The following is a 13201-nucleotide window of genomic DNA, read 5'->3' as shown; positions in this document are numbered from 1 at the left end:
AGTCCACTGGATTTTATCACTTATCGCCGTTGCGGATTATACTTTCATCATTGTTATTAATTCCATTTGATGCCAATCGCTTCATCGCAAATTCCAGCTCGCACTCATTTTGCGTTCTTACTGTCACTAATCATCCTCCTCCTCCTCAGCTACCCGATCCCCGACGCCGCAATGCCCAAGAAGCTCTCCAAGACTGGGACGTCGACGTCGCTCTCGAGCATAGCGACGAGCTCGACGGCCTCGCTGGCCTCGTCGCTCCCGCCGGTCCTGACCGACGGCCAACCCCTGCCGCGCCTCATTGTCTTTGACCTCGACTACACGCTATGGCCCTTCTGGGTCGACACGCACGTGTACCCGCCGCTCAAGGCCAACGCCGACCGCAGCGCCTGCACCGACAAGGTCGGCGAGACTTTTGCCTTTTACCGCGACGTCCCCTCGGTGCTGCACGGGCTGGGCGCCGCGGGCGTCCGCCTCGCCGTCGCCAGCCGCACCCACGCCCCGGACCTCGGCCGCGAGATGCTCAAGCTGCTGCACGTCCCCGCGGCCGCCGCCCTGTTCCCCGGCGCCGACGAGGCTACCCTCAAGGAGCTTGCTGGCAAAAAGGGCGACCGCCCGCGCAAGGCCCTCGAGTTCTTTGACGGCGGCCTTGAAATCTACCCCAGCTCCAAGATTCGGCATTTCGAGGCCCTCGGCAAGCGTACCGGTATTCCCTTTACAGATATGCTCTTCTTTGACGATGAGAGCCGGAACCGAGATACCGAGACTCTGGGCGTCACCATGTGGTTGATACGCGACGGTGTCACTTGGGGAGAGATTGAAAAGGGCATCCAGGAGTGGAGGCGGAGAAGAGCAATGGACTCGTAAAGGCTATCGGAACGATTGGTGCATGGTGATCAAGAATTCATGATTGGAACCAACTCAGATTTGGGATATCGTTAGAGCATAGAATGGTGCATGGTGTTGGGGAGTTCATGGTTATATGATATTCAAGCATTCTATTTTACCCAATACAAATTATAAAAGACATTAAATATGCCATTCAGTGTAGATATATTGCAGGGCTCAAGCCGAAAGTTGAAACTTTCATTGCCCATCCAAGCGCCTCAACTCCCTGAAAGGATGGTCGTCTTTGTCTTATGAATAATGCCAAGTCAATAATTATCAGATATATCGCTGGGCCTGTGTGTAAGTCCTGGAACATGTCATAGAACGTAATCATGAAGCTTTTAAGAGGCAACAGGAGTCTCCTTTGTTGCGACAGGCTCGGATACAACCTTTTCCGAGGCGAGCGCAGCGTCCTTTTCGTCTTCAGCAATAGATAGCTTATTGATGCCGTCAACCGGGGCGTCGCCAGTCGCCGCCGGAGCCTCAGCAGTCTTCTGGGCTTCGGTAGTAGCTGGGGCAGCGTCCACGACCGTAGTCTCAGTAGTAGTGCTGGGAGCCTCGGCCTTGGCAGGGAACGCCTTGGGAACGGTCGCAAAGACTTCATTTCTCTGCTTCTGGTCCTTGTAACCAACGGCAACAAGCTCCACCGTCTTGCCGTCAGCCGCGGGGCGCACGTACATGGGACCTTCGGGGATCTTGGTGTGGCCGTTTTGGAAAGTCATGATGCGCTGGTACTCGGCGTCGTCCCATCTCGGCTCGTCAAAGAAATCCCACTCCAGCTCACCACCATACGGCTTGGGGATGTTCTTGATATCGATGAAGCTCGTCAGCACCGGAAGGACATCGGCAGGACCAAGGATGAAAATTTTGGACACGGTGACGGGGTCAAACCAGCGCTTGACCCATCCCCATACTGTCGAGAAAAATGGCGGGGCGCCAATAATAAAGATACCTGTACAAATGTTCAGCACTCATCTCCGTTCGCAGAATATCTCAAGTTACGAACGGTCAAGAGTCTCGGGGTAGTGCGCAGTAGCCAGCTGACTGGCCAGTTGCATATGGCTCTTAAGGTTCCAGAACATGCGCAGACTGACGTGCGAAATGTCCACAATGTTTGTACTCAGGGTGATGGGCGTGGACGCATTCTCTCGGTCGGTACACTCGGTCGAAAGAGGCTGCACGAAGCGGGTGAGGTTCTCGTACAGGGCGCACAGGCGGAGCAGCTTGGCGGGCGTGCTGCCGTCGGACTTTGCCTTGCTAAACGTTGTGTCGGCCGACTTTTCGTACTTTGCTACGGTGGACGAGTCGAGGTGTCGCACCTGGAACACATAGATGGGGATACCGCGGCGGTCTCGGCGGCCGGTGAATCGGGGATACTGCAACGGGTGATGGACGTCATGAGCACGCGCTTTTGTAGTACGACAGCGGGAGGATGCGCCAAAGCGTGGGGAGTAGTATTGAGTAAGGTCAGGGGAGCGGCCGTACAAGTTTCTTGGCCGTCTCGTATGCTTCAACGTCCATGGTATCGTAGAGCGTCTCTATATCGTTCGTCTTACGGAACTTTTCCGTGTCACTGAACTGGCCGAACGCATCTTGGACCGACCACTTTCGGGCACGAAGGTATCGGCTACACGGCAGACATTGTCAGCGCTGGGTCATGGTTGTATTACACGGTGGGAGATTTTGCTTATGCGCAACACACATTAGAGTAGGGTCATCGTGGGAGGCAGGCGGGCCCGGCGTGTAGAGCTTCTTCTCTTCGATCAGAACTTTGAAGTCCTTCAGGGCCTGCTCTTCGCTGGCGGTCAGATGGCCAAGATGGCCCTGGGGATAGCCGTGCTCGACCCCCGCCCCCGATGGAACCCTGTGGATTGAACTGGTCGACTTCCTCGTCATGGCTGGCGTTTGTTACTCAGACAGTAGGTACAGGTAAGAGACAGAAATGCAGCAAGAAAGAGTGAAGGTTTGAAGGGCTACAAAGTAACTGTACTGTTCTACGTTTAACGAATGGTAGCTGTATGTAAGGGCACAGATTCTGACTGGTCTGTTGATTGGCGTTGACGCGCTGATTATGGAAGATCCTGGGTCAGGTAATAATAGATTGCCCTAAACGATGTAAGATCACTAAGCAAGAGAAGAAAAAATTGGGGGGGACGGCCCCTGTAGCTGAATCGTGGTGGTACTGTAAACCGCTAGGTCGGGTAACGGGATCTTTTCGCCACGCGAATCTGGGTCATGATGCTGCTGGCGGAGACTGACTCGGGGTTTAATAGCGCGCCGGATGCCGGTTTTCCCATTGTACACAGTAGAGAAACCGACCCTAATTTCCACGAGTACGTAGGACTAGGAACCATAGAAAGTGCGATGAGCAAAGGAATGGATCGAATATGGTAACAATTTACCAGTGTCTATTGGGACTATCGATTTTAGAAATGCCATCTGACAAGACGTGGAACTAGGCACTAATACGCACCCCTGTACGTCACAATTGATACGTTGATGTTGGGGTAAAAGGCAACCTTATTCGACTTTTAGGAACCCCAACCCAGAGAGCAAGGATGAGTAGTCCAGGCGATGTGATAGGGATCTGGGTATTTGCTACGGTAGATCCCGATGAATGCGATCGTGTATTTTGACGTGGAATGAACCTATCTATATCGTGACTGATTCCGGTGAATAATGGTGTTGACCCTTTTTCTTGTCTGCTATACTTGACCATTAGAGACGGGCATTTTCAACCTATGATGACCATCGGCTAGAATTCTTGCTCGAGATGGTATAGGATCGATCCCTTCTCTAGAAAAAGCATTGGGGGTTTCTTTTCTCATACATGTTAAGAACCGGTTATCCTCTATCACTTACGCATGATCAAATATGTTTGGTTGACGGAATCCAGCAAACATGAATATGCCTAGTTCCTGACATTGGTTTTATTCACACAAAGACCGCATCAGCTTGGAGCAGAAATCCTGACTCAAGGTCAGGGTTGAGCGCTTTCATAACAGATGATATTTCTTGAACTGGATTGCATTTACTGTTTATCCAACGCTCGCCGAAGAACATTTTCCAGCTCTCTTATATCCTGCCCCGTCGATCGCTGGCCACCCATGCAATAGAGGACATTGCCCAATACCCTACTATGAATATTCCAAGGAGCCTCATCACGGTCGCTCGCATTGGTACGCAGCGCATCCCTGAGGCTCGCTGCTACATTGCTCGTGTAGCCGGAGCCATCAGGCGCATGGAGGTGGATGGCAAGCACGCTCCCCAGTGCCCAGGCGCCCGCCACCGCGGGATGGCGAGAGAGCCAGTCAATGAAGCCGCTGCTCCAGATTGACCAGACTCTGCAGTCGTCTGCCACGACGTCCTTGGCGGTGGATGTTGACCAGCCGCCCGACTTTGCCCAGTCCCAGTCGCCGTTGCGCTCCATGGCCTGCATTTGGCGAAGAGACTCGGTGGCAACGTTGCAGCCCACCGGGTGTGCCGTGTAGCTGTGCCCATGGAGCAAGGCATCCGTCTTGTCGTCCGATTCAAAGGCACGGAGGATGCTTTCAGATGCAAGGGTGGTGCAGAGCGGCACAAGACCTCCAGTCAAAAGCTTGGCATGCACCGAAATGTCGGCATCAATGTTGAGGAATGATGATGCAGAGAATCTACCCAGGCGGTAGAGACCCGTGAAAACCTCATCAAAAATGATTGGTAGACCAGTCCAGCCGAGTTTGTCTGAAGAGGAGACATCGTCTCTGGCAACGCCGAATAAATCTGCAGAACGCCTTACGACGTTGACCAGAGCTCTTTGGAAAAGAGGATCACTAGAACATGTCAGTAAGAACTTTATATAAGCAAGGAAGACTAATGCTTCGTCACTTACGCCAAAATCATTCCGCCGGCACCCAAGACGACAGGCTCAAGCAAGACAGCGCCAAATTTCCTACCCTTTGCAAGATGAGATTGCAGAGTCTCTTCTATGTATTTCTCATACGCCTCATGGGACCCTTGCTTCTCTCTCTGCTCAATATCAAACACGTCGCTCAGAGTGTCAAAGTCGAAGCCGTCGTTCTTCATATGGCCTCGTAATTCTTCCGGGATTTCGATAACCCATTTCCCATTGACGCACTTGATGCTAGGCGTATCAAACCACATACCCTTGCCCTCGTACCACTCGACCTTTTCGTTAAAGGCACTCGGCTCCGCGCAGTCCATGGCGCCAATCGTGTCGCCGTGGTACCCGCCCTTGAGGCCAATGATGCCGAGCTTGTCGCCGGCGGGCCAGCCGTACCGGACCCGCGCGGCGCGCAGGCCCATCTTGACCGCGACCTCGACGCCGGTGCTGCCGTCGTCCGAGTAAAAGACGCGCGTCAGCCGCGGGTTGGCCATGCCGCCCAGCAGCGTCTCGGCGAGCGCCAGCGCCGGCTCGTGCACCGCCTCGGCAAACATGACGTGTCCGTACCGGCCCGCGGCGTACGCGGCCGCCAGCGTCAGCGAGGTGCTTCCGTGGCCGAGCCCTTGCGTCCACCACGAGGCCGAGCCGTCGAAGGACGGCTGCAGCAGCGGCGTGCTGCTCTTGCTATCATCACGCGAACCTTGTGGTACCAGTGTTTGAAAGAAGTCTGCATTGGCACTGTCAATGGCAGTGATGGAGGCTGGGGTCACAAGTTTCTGCTGTGTGAATGGATACCAAATCTTCTCGTGTGCTGTGGTGGCCATAGACTCGAGACGAGTGATCCGGCCCTTGTGCTTGCTATCCAAGTGTTTGAGTATGTCATGCATGACCGGCAGTCGACTTGCTTCTTTATAATACTCCTTCATGGCTTGAGCATCGGTCTCTGCCGAGACAGCATCTCGTGCAGGCGGTGGTGAAACCGTGTACACTGGAATATTGTAGTGTTCCTTGAAATATTCTGTGAGGTATTCCCAATTGTTGTACTGGTCTTCGCGAAACAACAGAATAGCCTCAACGTCATAGCCACGAATTTTCAGAGACTCAAAAGCAGAGATGGTTAGAGAGATACCGCCCAGCTTGGGGTCTCCAATCAAGACAACGGGGCAGCGGAGCGGCTTGTAGAGCTCGGCCTGCGAAGCGCCAGAAGGTCCAGGGGAATGCACACCACCGGCAGTCTCGATGAACAACCATCCCGGACTGTTGGCTGCTGTCTTTGCCGCATGGGCGTAGATGGACTCTAGGAGGCCCTTGTCCGACGGAACAAGCTGAAGCTATCAGCAGGAAGTAGACCAGCGTAGGGACTCGATATTTCGCTTACCTTGCCCCTTGCTGCAGCATGCGGGCTTATGGCAAGATCATACTGGTGGAGTGTGGCGTGGGAAACTCCTTGGGCATACTTCTGAATGTGGCTGGCCTCGAATTAGGACTTGCTGTGCGCCAATGTCTGTCTGGTCTTCCATGCTGTATGACTCACTGTGAATCTGCCTCGTCCAAAGGACCGGTGGAGACTGGTTTGAGATATGCCGTCACCTCATCTTGATACCGGTTCCTCGCCGCCTTGCAGAGCGTCGTGGTAAGCACAGTCTTTCCGACCTCAGTGTTGGCGCCGTACACCTGCCACACGCGGAGGGACCTCCAGAGCATTGACCCAACTGGCGCCATTGGTGAACTCGAGCCTTCAACCACCAAAGATTGAAAAGAGCGTCAGTCAGGTCACCAGCGGGATAGAGCCGAGAATAACGGCTGGCCGCGGCTCCCGAAAACCCTTGCCCAACAAATGTGAACGTGGCTCTTGCTAGTCAAGATATCCAAGGCTCGGCACTCGGTGATTTGAGTTGATGATTATGCAGGTCCTGCAGGCACAAGCCCTAGCCAAGGGGGATTTCTGGCAAGTGAGAGTCACATGCAGATATAGTCAGTCTTGTCTGATCAACACAGAAAATCACAGCAAGTGAACATGTGTGGAGATGTTTGGCACGATCGTCACCGAATAGAAGAATAGCAATTGAGTGAATTTCTTCGGGGTACAAAAGTGATGACAGATTCCAGACCCAGTCTGGCAATTGTTATAGCGGCTCTAATTGGGAATAGCGGTTCGACTATACACGCAGGGCCCAGGCATGCGCGCGGCGCACTAAACAAACACCGAATATTCTCACTGCTGGGGCTGATATACAACGAGAAGGGGTGGGAAAAAAGGAAACAAGTGCGGTACATTAACAGGGAAGGATCCTGTAATTGCGGGGTAATAAATCACGCACCTGGGGTTTTTTCACTTGAGGTTTGTGACAATCCTCCTATTCCGCACACTGAAAGCCAGTGCCTAATGTAGTGTTGCTGCACAAAACGTCTAAAAGAAATTCATGGTATAGCAAATCATAAACCCCACTGAGCTCAACAAAATAATGGCTGGATCCTCGGCGCACCGCGCAGCCCGAGCAGCTGTGTCCTGAAATACTTCTTTTGTGTCATGTGATACAGTCTCTTCTAGTTGCGAGAGCATTCAGCAGTCTGAATTGTGTTTTTGGAAAATCAGAAGAAGAAGAAAAAAAGAGCAATGGCACGGTTGGACGAAATCCTAGGCGATACTCTAGAACGACGAAAGAAAGCGGGCAGACTACGACAGTTGACTGTGAGGTCTCCTGAGAAGATAGACTTTTCCTCCAACGACTATCTTTCCCTGGCCGCGGACACCGAACTCCAGAGGAAGATTCTAGCCAGACTCGAGGAGAGGATTTGTGCAACCGAACGAGGTGAAGTAGCAAGGGGCATATTGGGATCGGGTGGCTCTCGACTTCTCGATGGCAACTCTGAATTCGCCGAGCAATTAGAGGAGAAGATAGCCGGGTTCCACGGCGCACCGGCCGCACTTCTTTTCAACTCGGCCTACGATGCAAACGTGGGTTTGCTACAATGTGTCCCGCAGCCTGGGGATGTTATTCTCTACGATGAAGCCATCCATGCCAGCTCGCACGAAGGGATGCGTCTCAGTCGGGCCTCGGCAAAGATCCCCTTTGCGCATGATTCCATGACGACGGCCGACAGCGACAGCCCCAATACTGGCAGCCATGAAGGACTTGAGCAGGTTCTGCAAAACCTCACAAAAGGCCATCAAGGCAGAGCCGTGCGTGAGGGTTCTAGAAATGTCTTCATCTGTGTAGAGGGCATTTACAGCATGGATGGCAGCGTAGCCCACCTGGCGAGGGTTGTCGACTTGGTGGAGAAATGGCTGCCTCGACAAAACGGCTACATCATTGTCGACGAAGCGCATTCGGTAGGGGTTCTCGGCCCCCAAGGCCGCGGTCTGGTCAGTGCGCTTGGGCTCGAAACAAAGATCTGGGCGATCGTCCAGGGATTCGGTAAGGCGCTGGGTTCCGCTGGAGGTAAGAATATTCCCTCCCTTGATGACTCCCCTCCCCTCCCCTCCCCCCTCATCGCTATATGTATAGTACCTAGTCTCTAATATAACGCGACGCTAGGTGTAGTATTATGCTCGCACACAACTCGGGCCTATCTCGTAAACTATGCCCGAACACTGATCTACACAACCTCGCCGGCCTACTCATCTCTAGTGAGTCTGGACACCATCTATGACTACCTCTTGGCCGGCAACGGAGACTGTCGTCATGACCAGCTGCAGCAGTTGATTGCACATACGTGGCACCTGCTGCAAGCCATGTGCTCTCGTCTCGCAGCAGCAGCAGCCTCAACAACCGATGCCGCACTCGTCCGCGTTGATCGTTTGCAGGCCAAGTCGCCCATTATACCGATTTACACCTCCTCCCCGAGGAGTCTCGCAGCTTGGTGTCAGCAGCGAGGCTTCATGGTCCGGCCAATCGTAGCCCCAACGGTACCTGCTGGCACCGAGAGGGTCCGCATTTGCTTGCACGCTATGAATTCGATCGGCCAGGTGGATGCGCTCATCACAACAATTGAGCACTGGGCCCGAGAACAAAAATGTCTCTCAACGGCTCAGCATATGACGTCGCCGGGAACAGTGACGGGACACAGTGTGCTGCTCAAATCTAATCTGTAGGCAAGAGGCTTGGTTCTGTTTTGCCAATCATGAGAATTGCCTTTGATATACATTGCCAAGACCCCCACAAGTGGATGACCTTCCATGATTGTGAAGAGCTGTGGATAGTGGGCTCAATTGCAAGATAAGCGTTTAAACGAGTAAATAGAAAATAGGACAGTGACTTTGTGCTTTCTACTAGTGCATTGCCCTAGATATAATGTCAGCCTATTAAAGACTTTTTTTGTAAATTTTAGCGGTGATTTTCTAGCATTTGTGAACTTGAGTAGTCAGCAGCTATACCTCTAGCGAGCTGAGTACTCGACGGCGGAATCGTAGGGCGGAAAATAGGTGTGGAGGCCCTACCTGGGGGTGGAATTCTGTACATATTGCATAGTCGACGATCCCTCGGCCTGTTGAGCCCTGCTGTGATTCGCTATACACTGGGGTGAGCTGCATTGCCGAGACCCATTACCAAATGCTTGGCTGTAATTGGGCGTCTAGGTCCAGCCCAGGGCAGAGCCACAGAGGTGTCCCGATATACTGCGACTGACCAGTTTCATGACAGCCACCTGGCCGAGAGCTCATGCGGGGCAGAAGCTGGCTGAAAGTGATTCGAATTCCCGCTCGTTTCCTGTTCCTGGTCCCTGAGACCTGAGAGAGAACAGCCAGTCATTCCGTGGTTCATGCTAGCACTCGCCGGGCATTTGGTATACTCTTCTCTGTGACGACATTACTCTTATACTCTTTGTTATATAGGTATACTCTCTCTCTCTCCAATATGGCTCCCCTTCGCCCTAGTGCCCCGCGGTTGGCAGCACGTATAGCACCGGCAGTGCTGAAGCCAACAACACAAACCACCGTCAGCGCTCGCGCCTATGCTGCCGTCGGCGCTGAGCAGCCCCCATGGACGAGATCGACATTCCCTACTGCTGCCCCGGCTCCTGCAAGCAGCTCCGGACTGAAGGGTAACAAGGTTCTGCGCGACGCGGTGGCAGCAACAGCCCCGCGCAACACCTGGACCAGGGAAGAGATCTCAGCAATCTATAATGAACCTCTCACGGAGCTGGTACACCAAGCTGTAAGTCACATTCCAAACCCACCATGTCCTCCTGTCTTGATAATACCATGGCTTGTATAATGACTTTCTACAATAGAGCGTCTTTCATCGCCGCTTCCACGATCCTTCAGAGGTTCAATTATGTACCTTGATGAACATCAAGACGGGTGGCTGTACCGAGGATTGCAAATACTGTGCGCAATCCACCCGGTACCAAAAGGGCACGGGTCTGCAGGCAAAAAAGGTCGAGACCGTCGAGTCGGTTCTGGCCGCCGCTCGCGTGGCCAAGGAGAATGGCAGCACCCGCTTCTGCATGGGCGCCGCGTGGAGGGACATGCGCGGAAGAAAGAACAGTCTCAAGAACGTCATTGCCATGATCCAGGGCGTCCGGGGCATGGGCATGGAGGCCTGCGTGACGCTAGGCATGATTGACCAGCAGCAGGCCCACGAGCTCAAGGCTGCCGGTCTGACGGCCTACAACCACAACGTCGACACCAGCCGCGAGTTTTACCCCTCGGTCATCTCGACGCGCACATACGACGAGAGGCTACGCACCCTGGGCTTCGTGCGCGGAGCTGGCATCAATGTCTGTTCCGGCGGCATTCTGGGTCTCGGAGAGACCAACACTGACCGGGTCGGATTGCTGCACACGGTTTCGACGTTGCCGTCTCACCCAGAGAGTTTCCCCGTCAACGCTCTGGTCCCAATCAAGGGCACACCCCTCGGCGAGCAGGAATCGGTCAAGTTCCCCGATATGCTCCGAACCATTGCCACGGCGCGAATCCTGATGCCAACGACCATTATCCGCATTGCTGCAGGCCGAAAGACCATGTCAGAGGAGAAGCAGGCCATGTGCTTCATGGCTGGTGCCAATGCCATATTCACGGGAGAGAAGATGTTGACGACCGAGTGCAACGGCTACGATGAGGACAAGCAAATGTTTGACACGTGGGGCTTTGTCCCTATGAAGAGCCACCAAAAGTCGCCGCCGAAATCGGCGGCTTGAGATGGAGGTTCAAAGGCCACCCAGAATTCGTAGAATAAATCGTCTGGAAGTCCTAGTTTCCAACTCTGTCCAAATACCTACCTAGTACTTTTGAAGCAATATTCTTTGTTAAAGTAGACAATTAGTGGCTGTATGAGTGATTTTGGCTTTAAGCGTACCATCCATCGCTCGCTCCCATGGGAACTGCAATGTCAATGAGTATAGCACAAGGAGTGGCAACTTTCCACGCTATGAGATAAGACATGCGTCCTTTTTTAAGCATACCCAGCACTTCCAAGCGACCTTCAGGGGCTTATGCTCGGATAAAAGCTTGCTAATAAATTTGGGATCTAAATGGGTATAGAGTGCGTCAGTAGGTAAAGAGGAGCTCTTGGAAGTGATTGTTGGGCTAGATGCCAGTTAGAGAACACAAACGTAGCAATAGAATAACTAAAGCTGATGTCAGCCATCACAAAGAAATACTCCGGCGAGAGGATATCTTGTAGCGGCTTGTCATGATCGTGTTTGTCGTTGAAGTACCATCCGGGCGGGACTGCGGCGCCTGTCTGACCAACACGGACGGTTTCAGGGCGCGATGGAGTCGCGCGGATAGTTAACGTTGGAAGGGACGACAGTTAATATATTGTAGGCGCCGGCGTACGGCAGTGGCCTTCCATAACCAAATCTAGGGGCTTTTTTCTATCAATTACAGTTACTTTCGACGGCGTCCTAATATCTTCAGCTACGTCCAATGTATGACTCGAGTCTTCTCTCATCTTCCCTTTTCTCTTTAAAATGCCCCTTCTAAGCCACAGACGACAATACTCATAGACGGTTCAAAAACGCCACTCACTTGTAAGCACTGTATTTATTGATAGTAGCACCAAACAGACCGCCCCAACTCAAATTCTCGAACTCAAAACAAAAATTCCTTCAAATAGTCCAATAGCCATCTGCACCAACATAATTACTCTTTGGCTTTGCCGACCCTTGCATGCGCCGGCGTTTCTTAAAAGCCAGCACTGGTGATATCTTGATGACAACGACATATTTTAGGATGGCAGGTCAGATCCCGGTCCTAGGTTTGATAGGATGCCAAATTTGGCCATGAAAGAGTTCAGGCAAAAGCTCAGCATCTTCTTGTCTGGCCAACCCTCGCAATTATCCTTGTCCAGTCTGGCAGAGTCTTACCTCTCTCCACACGAATATAGCAATTATAGCCACCAGCAACAGTGCATACTACTAACCGGCACACCTTTCCCGAAATCATAGCACATTCTTTGCAACTTGAGTAGATCTTCACCACACAATAAGGTTCAGTAGGATTCATTCTCGCCTCCAAAGTACCAGTGCTCATGTAAGATATGCACTCATAAACACATGTTCTTGCCGGAGCACTACAGTATCAACTTCTCCATAGTGAAATGCCTCTTAGGGAGAATGACTGACTGGAGTCGGAGACAACAGCGTGAATACGCTATTACGAGATCCAGCCTCTCAACCTGAGACTGCATTCTCTTGAATACCTAGGTCCCACCAGCCAGCAGTGCATGCGTACTAGATTCCACCGATACGAAGTCGGCCGTCATTATACGGGTCACTTGGTCCCGCATTTTTAGCAGCCCCCGGCATGGCAAAACGTGCAGACGGGCTCGGTTCCGAGCACATTCTTGACTGACGCCGACGAAAACATGTGTCTCGAGCTTCCATGGTAAAGATCAACCCGCTTGAGCCAATGACTTGGGGGGAAAGCACAGAGCCCCGGACGTTGCAAGGTTTCGTGGGTCAGGTCTGGCGGCGGTAGCCCAAGGCCCGGACTTGGGGTATAGAGCTGAAACCGGACAACACGTGGTGGAGAGCTGGGTCAAGGGGAGGCTTGGGAGCAAACCCGTCCAAACTCTACAATCCATACGCACGCCAGCCATTAACACAGCCTTCAACACTACAGCCGAGACAGTAGATCTCGCCTCTACTTGGCGCGAGATGTTCGGTCCTATCAGCTTACGATATTGCACACTGCATCGGCGTCCGGCCTCTCTCCAATCTTGTCCGTCGGGTCCAAGATTAGAAAGTACTCGGGAATTTGACGAAGTGTCTCTATCGAACGTATAAGAGGAACCTGAAAGTGCACCTCAAAAGCTAATCATTTTCGAAAGCATCTACATCAACTCGAACAATTATATACTCGACAATCACCCGAGAAAATCGCCGGTGATCAATATCTTTGTAAATTTTCCGTCGTACTTGTATATTTCCTCTATTTATTTATTTTTTCTATTTTTCCAAATACCCAACCGACCCAATACCATCAAA

General features: G+C 52.5%; 5 protein-coding genes across 5 annotated transcripts; 3 read left to right on the top strand and 2 right to left on the bottom strand.

The window, feature by feature from the left end:
• Positions 1–171: 171 nt before the first annotated feature.
• On the top strand, positions 172–864 carry PFICI_05465 (uncharacterized protein; the record flags this gene model as incomplete). The annotated part of the gene is made up of 1 exon (XM_007834046.1): positions 172–864. One exon carries the CDS (start codon positions 172–174, stop codon positions 862–864), a length of 693 nt encoding a protein of 230 aa, XP_007832237.1.
• A 362-nt stretch (positions 865–1226) lies between these two features.
• On the bottom strand, positions 1227–2781 carry PFICI_05464 (uncharacterized protein; the record flags this gene model as incomplete). Its single annotated transcript, XM_007834045.1, has 4 exons — positions 1227–1837; positions 1892–2261; positions 2371–2512; positions 2588–2781. The coding sequence occupies 4 exons, from the start codon at positions 2779–2781 to the stop codon at positions 1227–1229; spliced, it is 1317 nt and encodes a 438-aa protein (XP_007832236.1).
• Positions 2782–3916: 1135 nt separating this feature from the next.
• PFICI_05463 (uncharacterized protein) lies at positions 3917–6490 on the bottom strand (the record flags this gene model as incomplete). The annotated part of the gene is made up of 4 exons (XM_007834044.1): positions 3917–4697; positions 4757–6099; positions 6147–6237; positions 6303–6490. 4 exons carry the CDS (start codon positions 6488–6490, stop codon positions 3917–3919), a joined length of 2403 nt encoding a protein of 800 aa, XP_007832235.1.
• An 895-nt stretch (positions 6491–7385) lies between these two features.
• On the top strand, positions 7386–8864 carry PFICI_05462 (uncharacterized protein; the record flags this gene model as incomplete). The annotated part of the gene is made up of 2 exons (XM_007834043.1): positions 7386–8211; positions 8308–8864. 2 exons carry the CDS (start codon positions 7386–7388, stop codon positions 8862–8864), a joined length of 1383 nt encoding a protein of 460 aa, XP_007832234.1.
• A 760-nt stretch (positions 8865–9624) lies between these two features.
• PFICI_05461 (Biotin synthase) lies at positions 9625–10909 on the top strand (the record flags this gene model as incomplete). Its single annotated transcript, XM_007834042.1, has 2 exons — positions 9625–9924; positions 10001–10909. The coding sequence occupies 2 exons, from the start codon at positions 9625–9627 to the stop codon at positions 10907–10909; spliced, it is 1209 nt and encodes a 402-aa protein (XP_007832233.1).
• Positions 10910–13201: the final 2292 nt, after the last annotated feature.

This window comes from Pestalotiopsis fici (assembly GCF_000516985.1).
Source record: "Pestalotiopsis fici W106-1 unplaced genomic scaffold PFICI_Scf_3, whole genome shotgun sequence".
NCBI classification, from domain to species: Eukaryota; Fungi; Ascomycota; class Sordariomycetes; order Amphisphaeriales; family Sporocadaceae; genus Pestalotiopsis; species Pestalotiopsis fici.
This window is presented reverse-complemented; position numbering and strand designations above follow the sequence as displayed.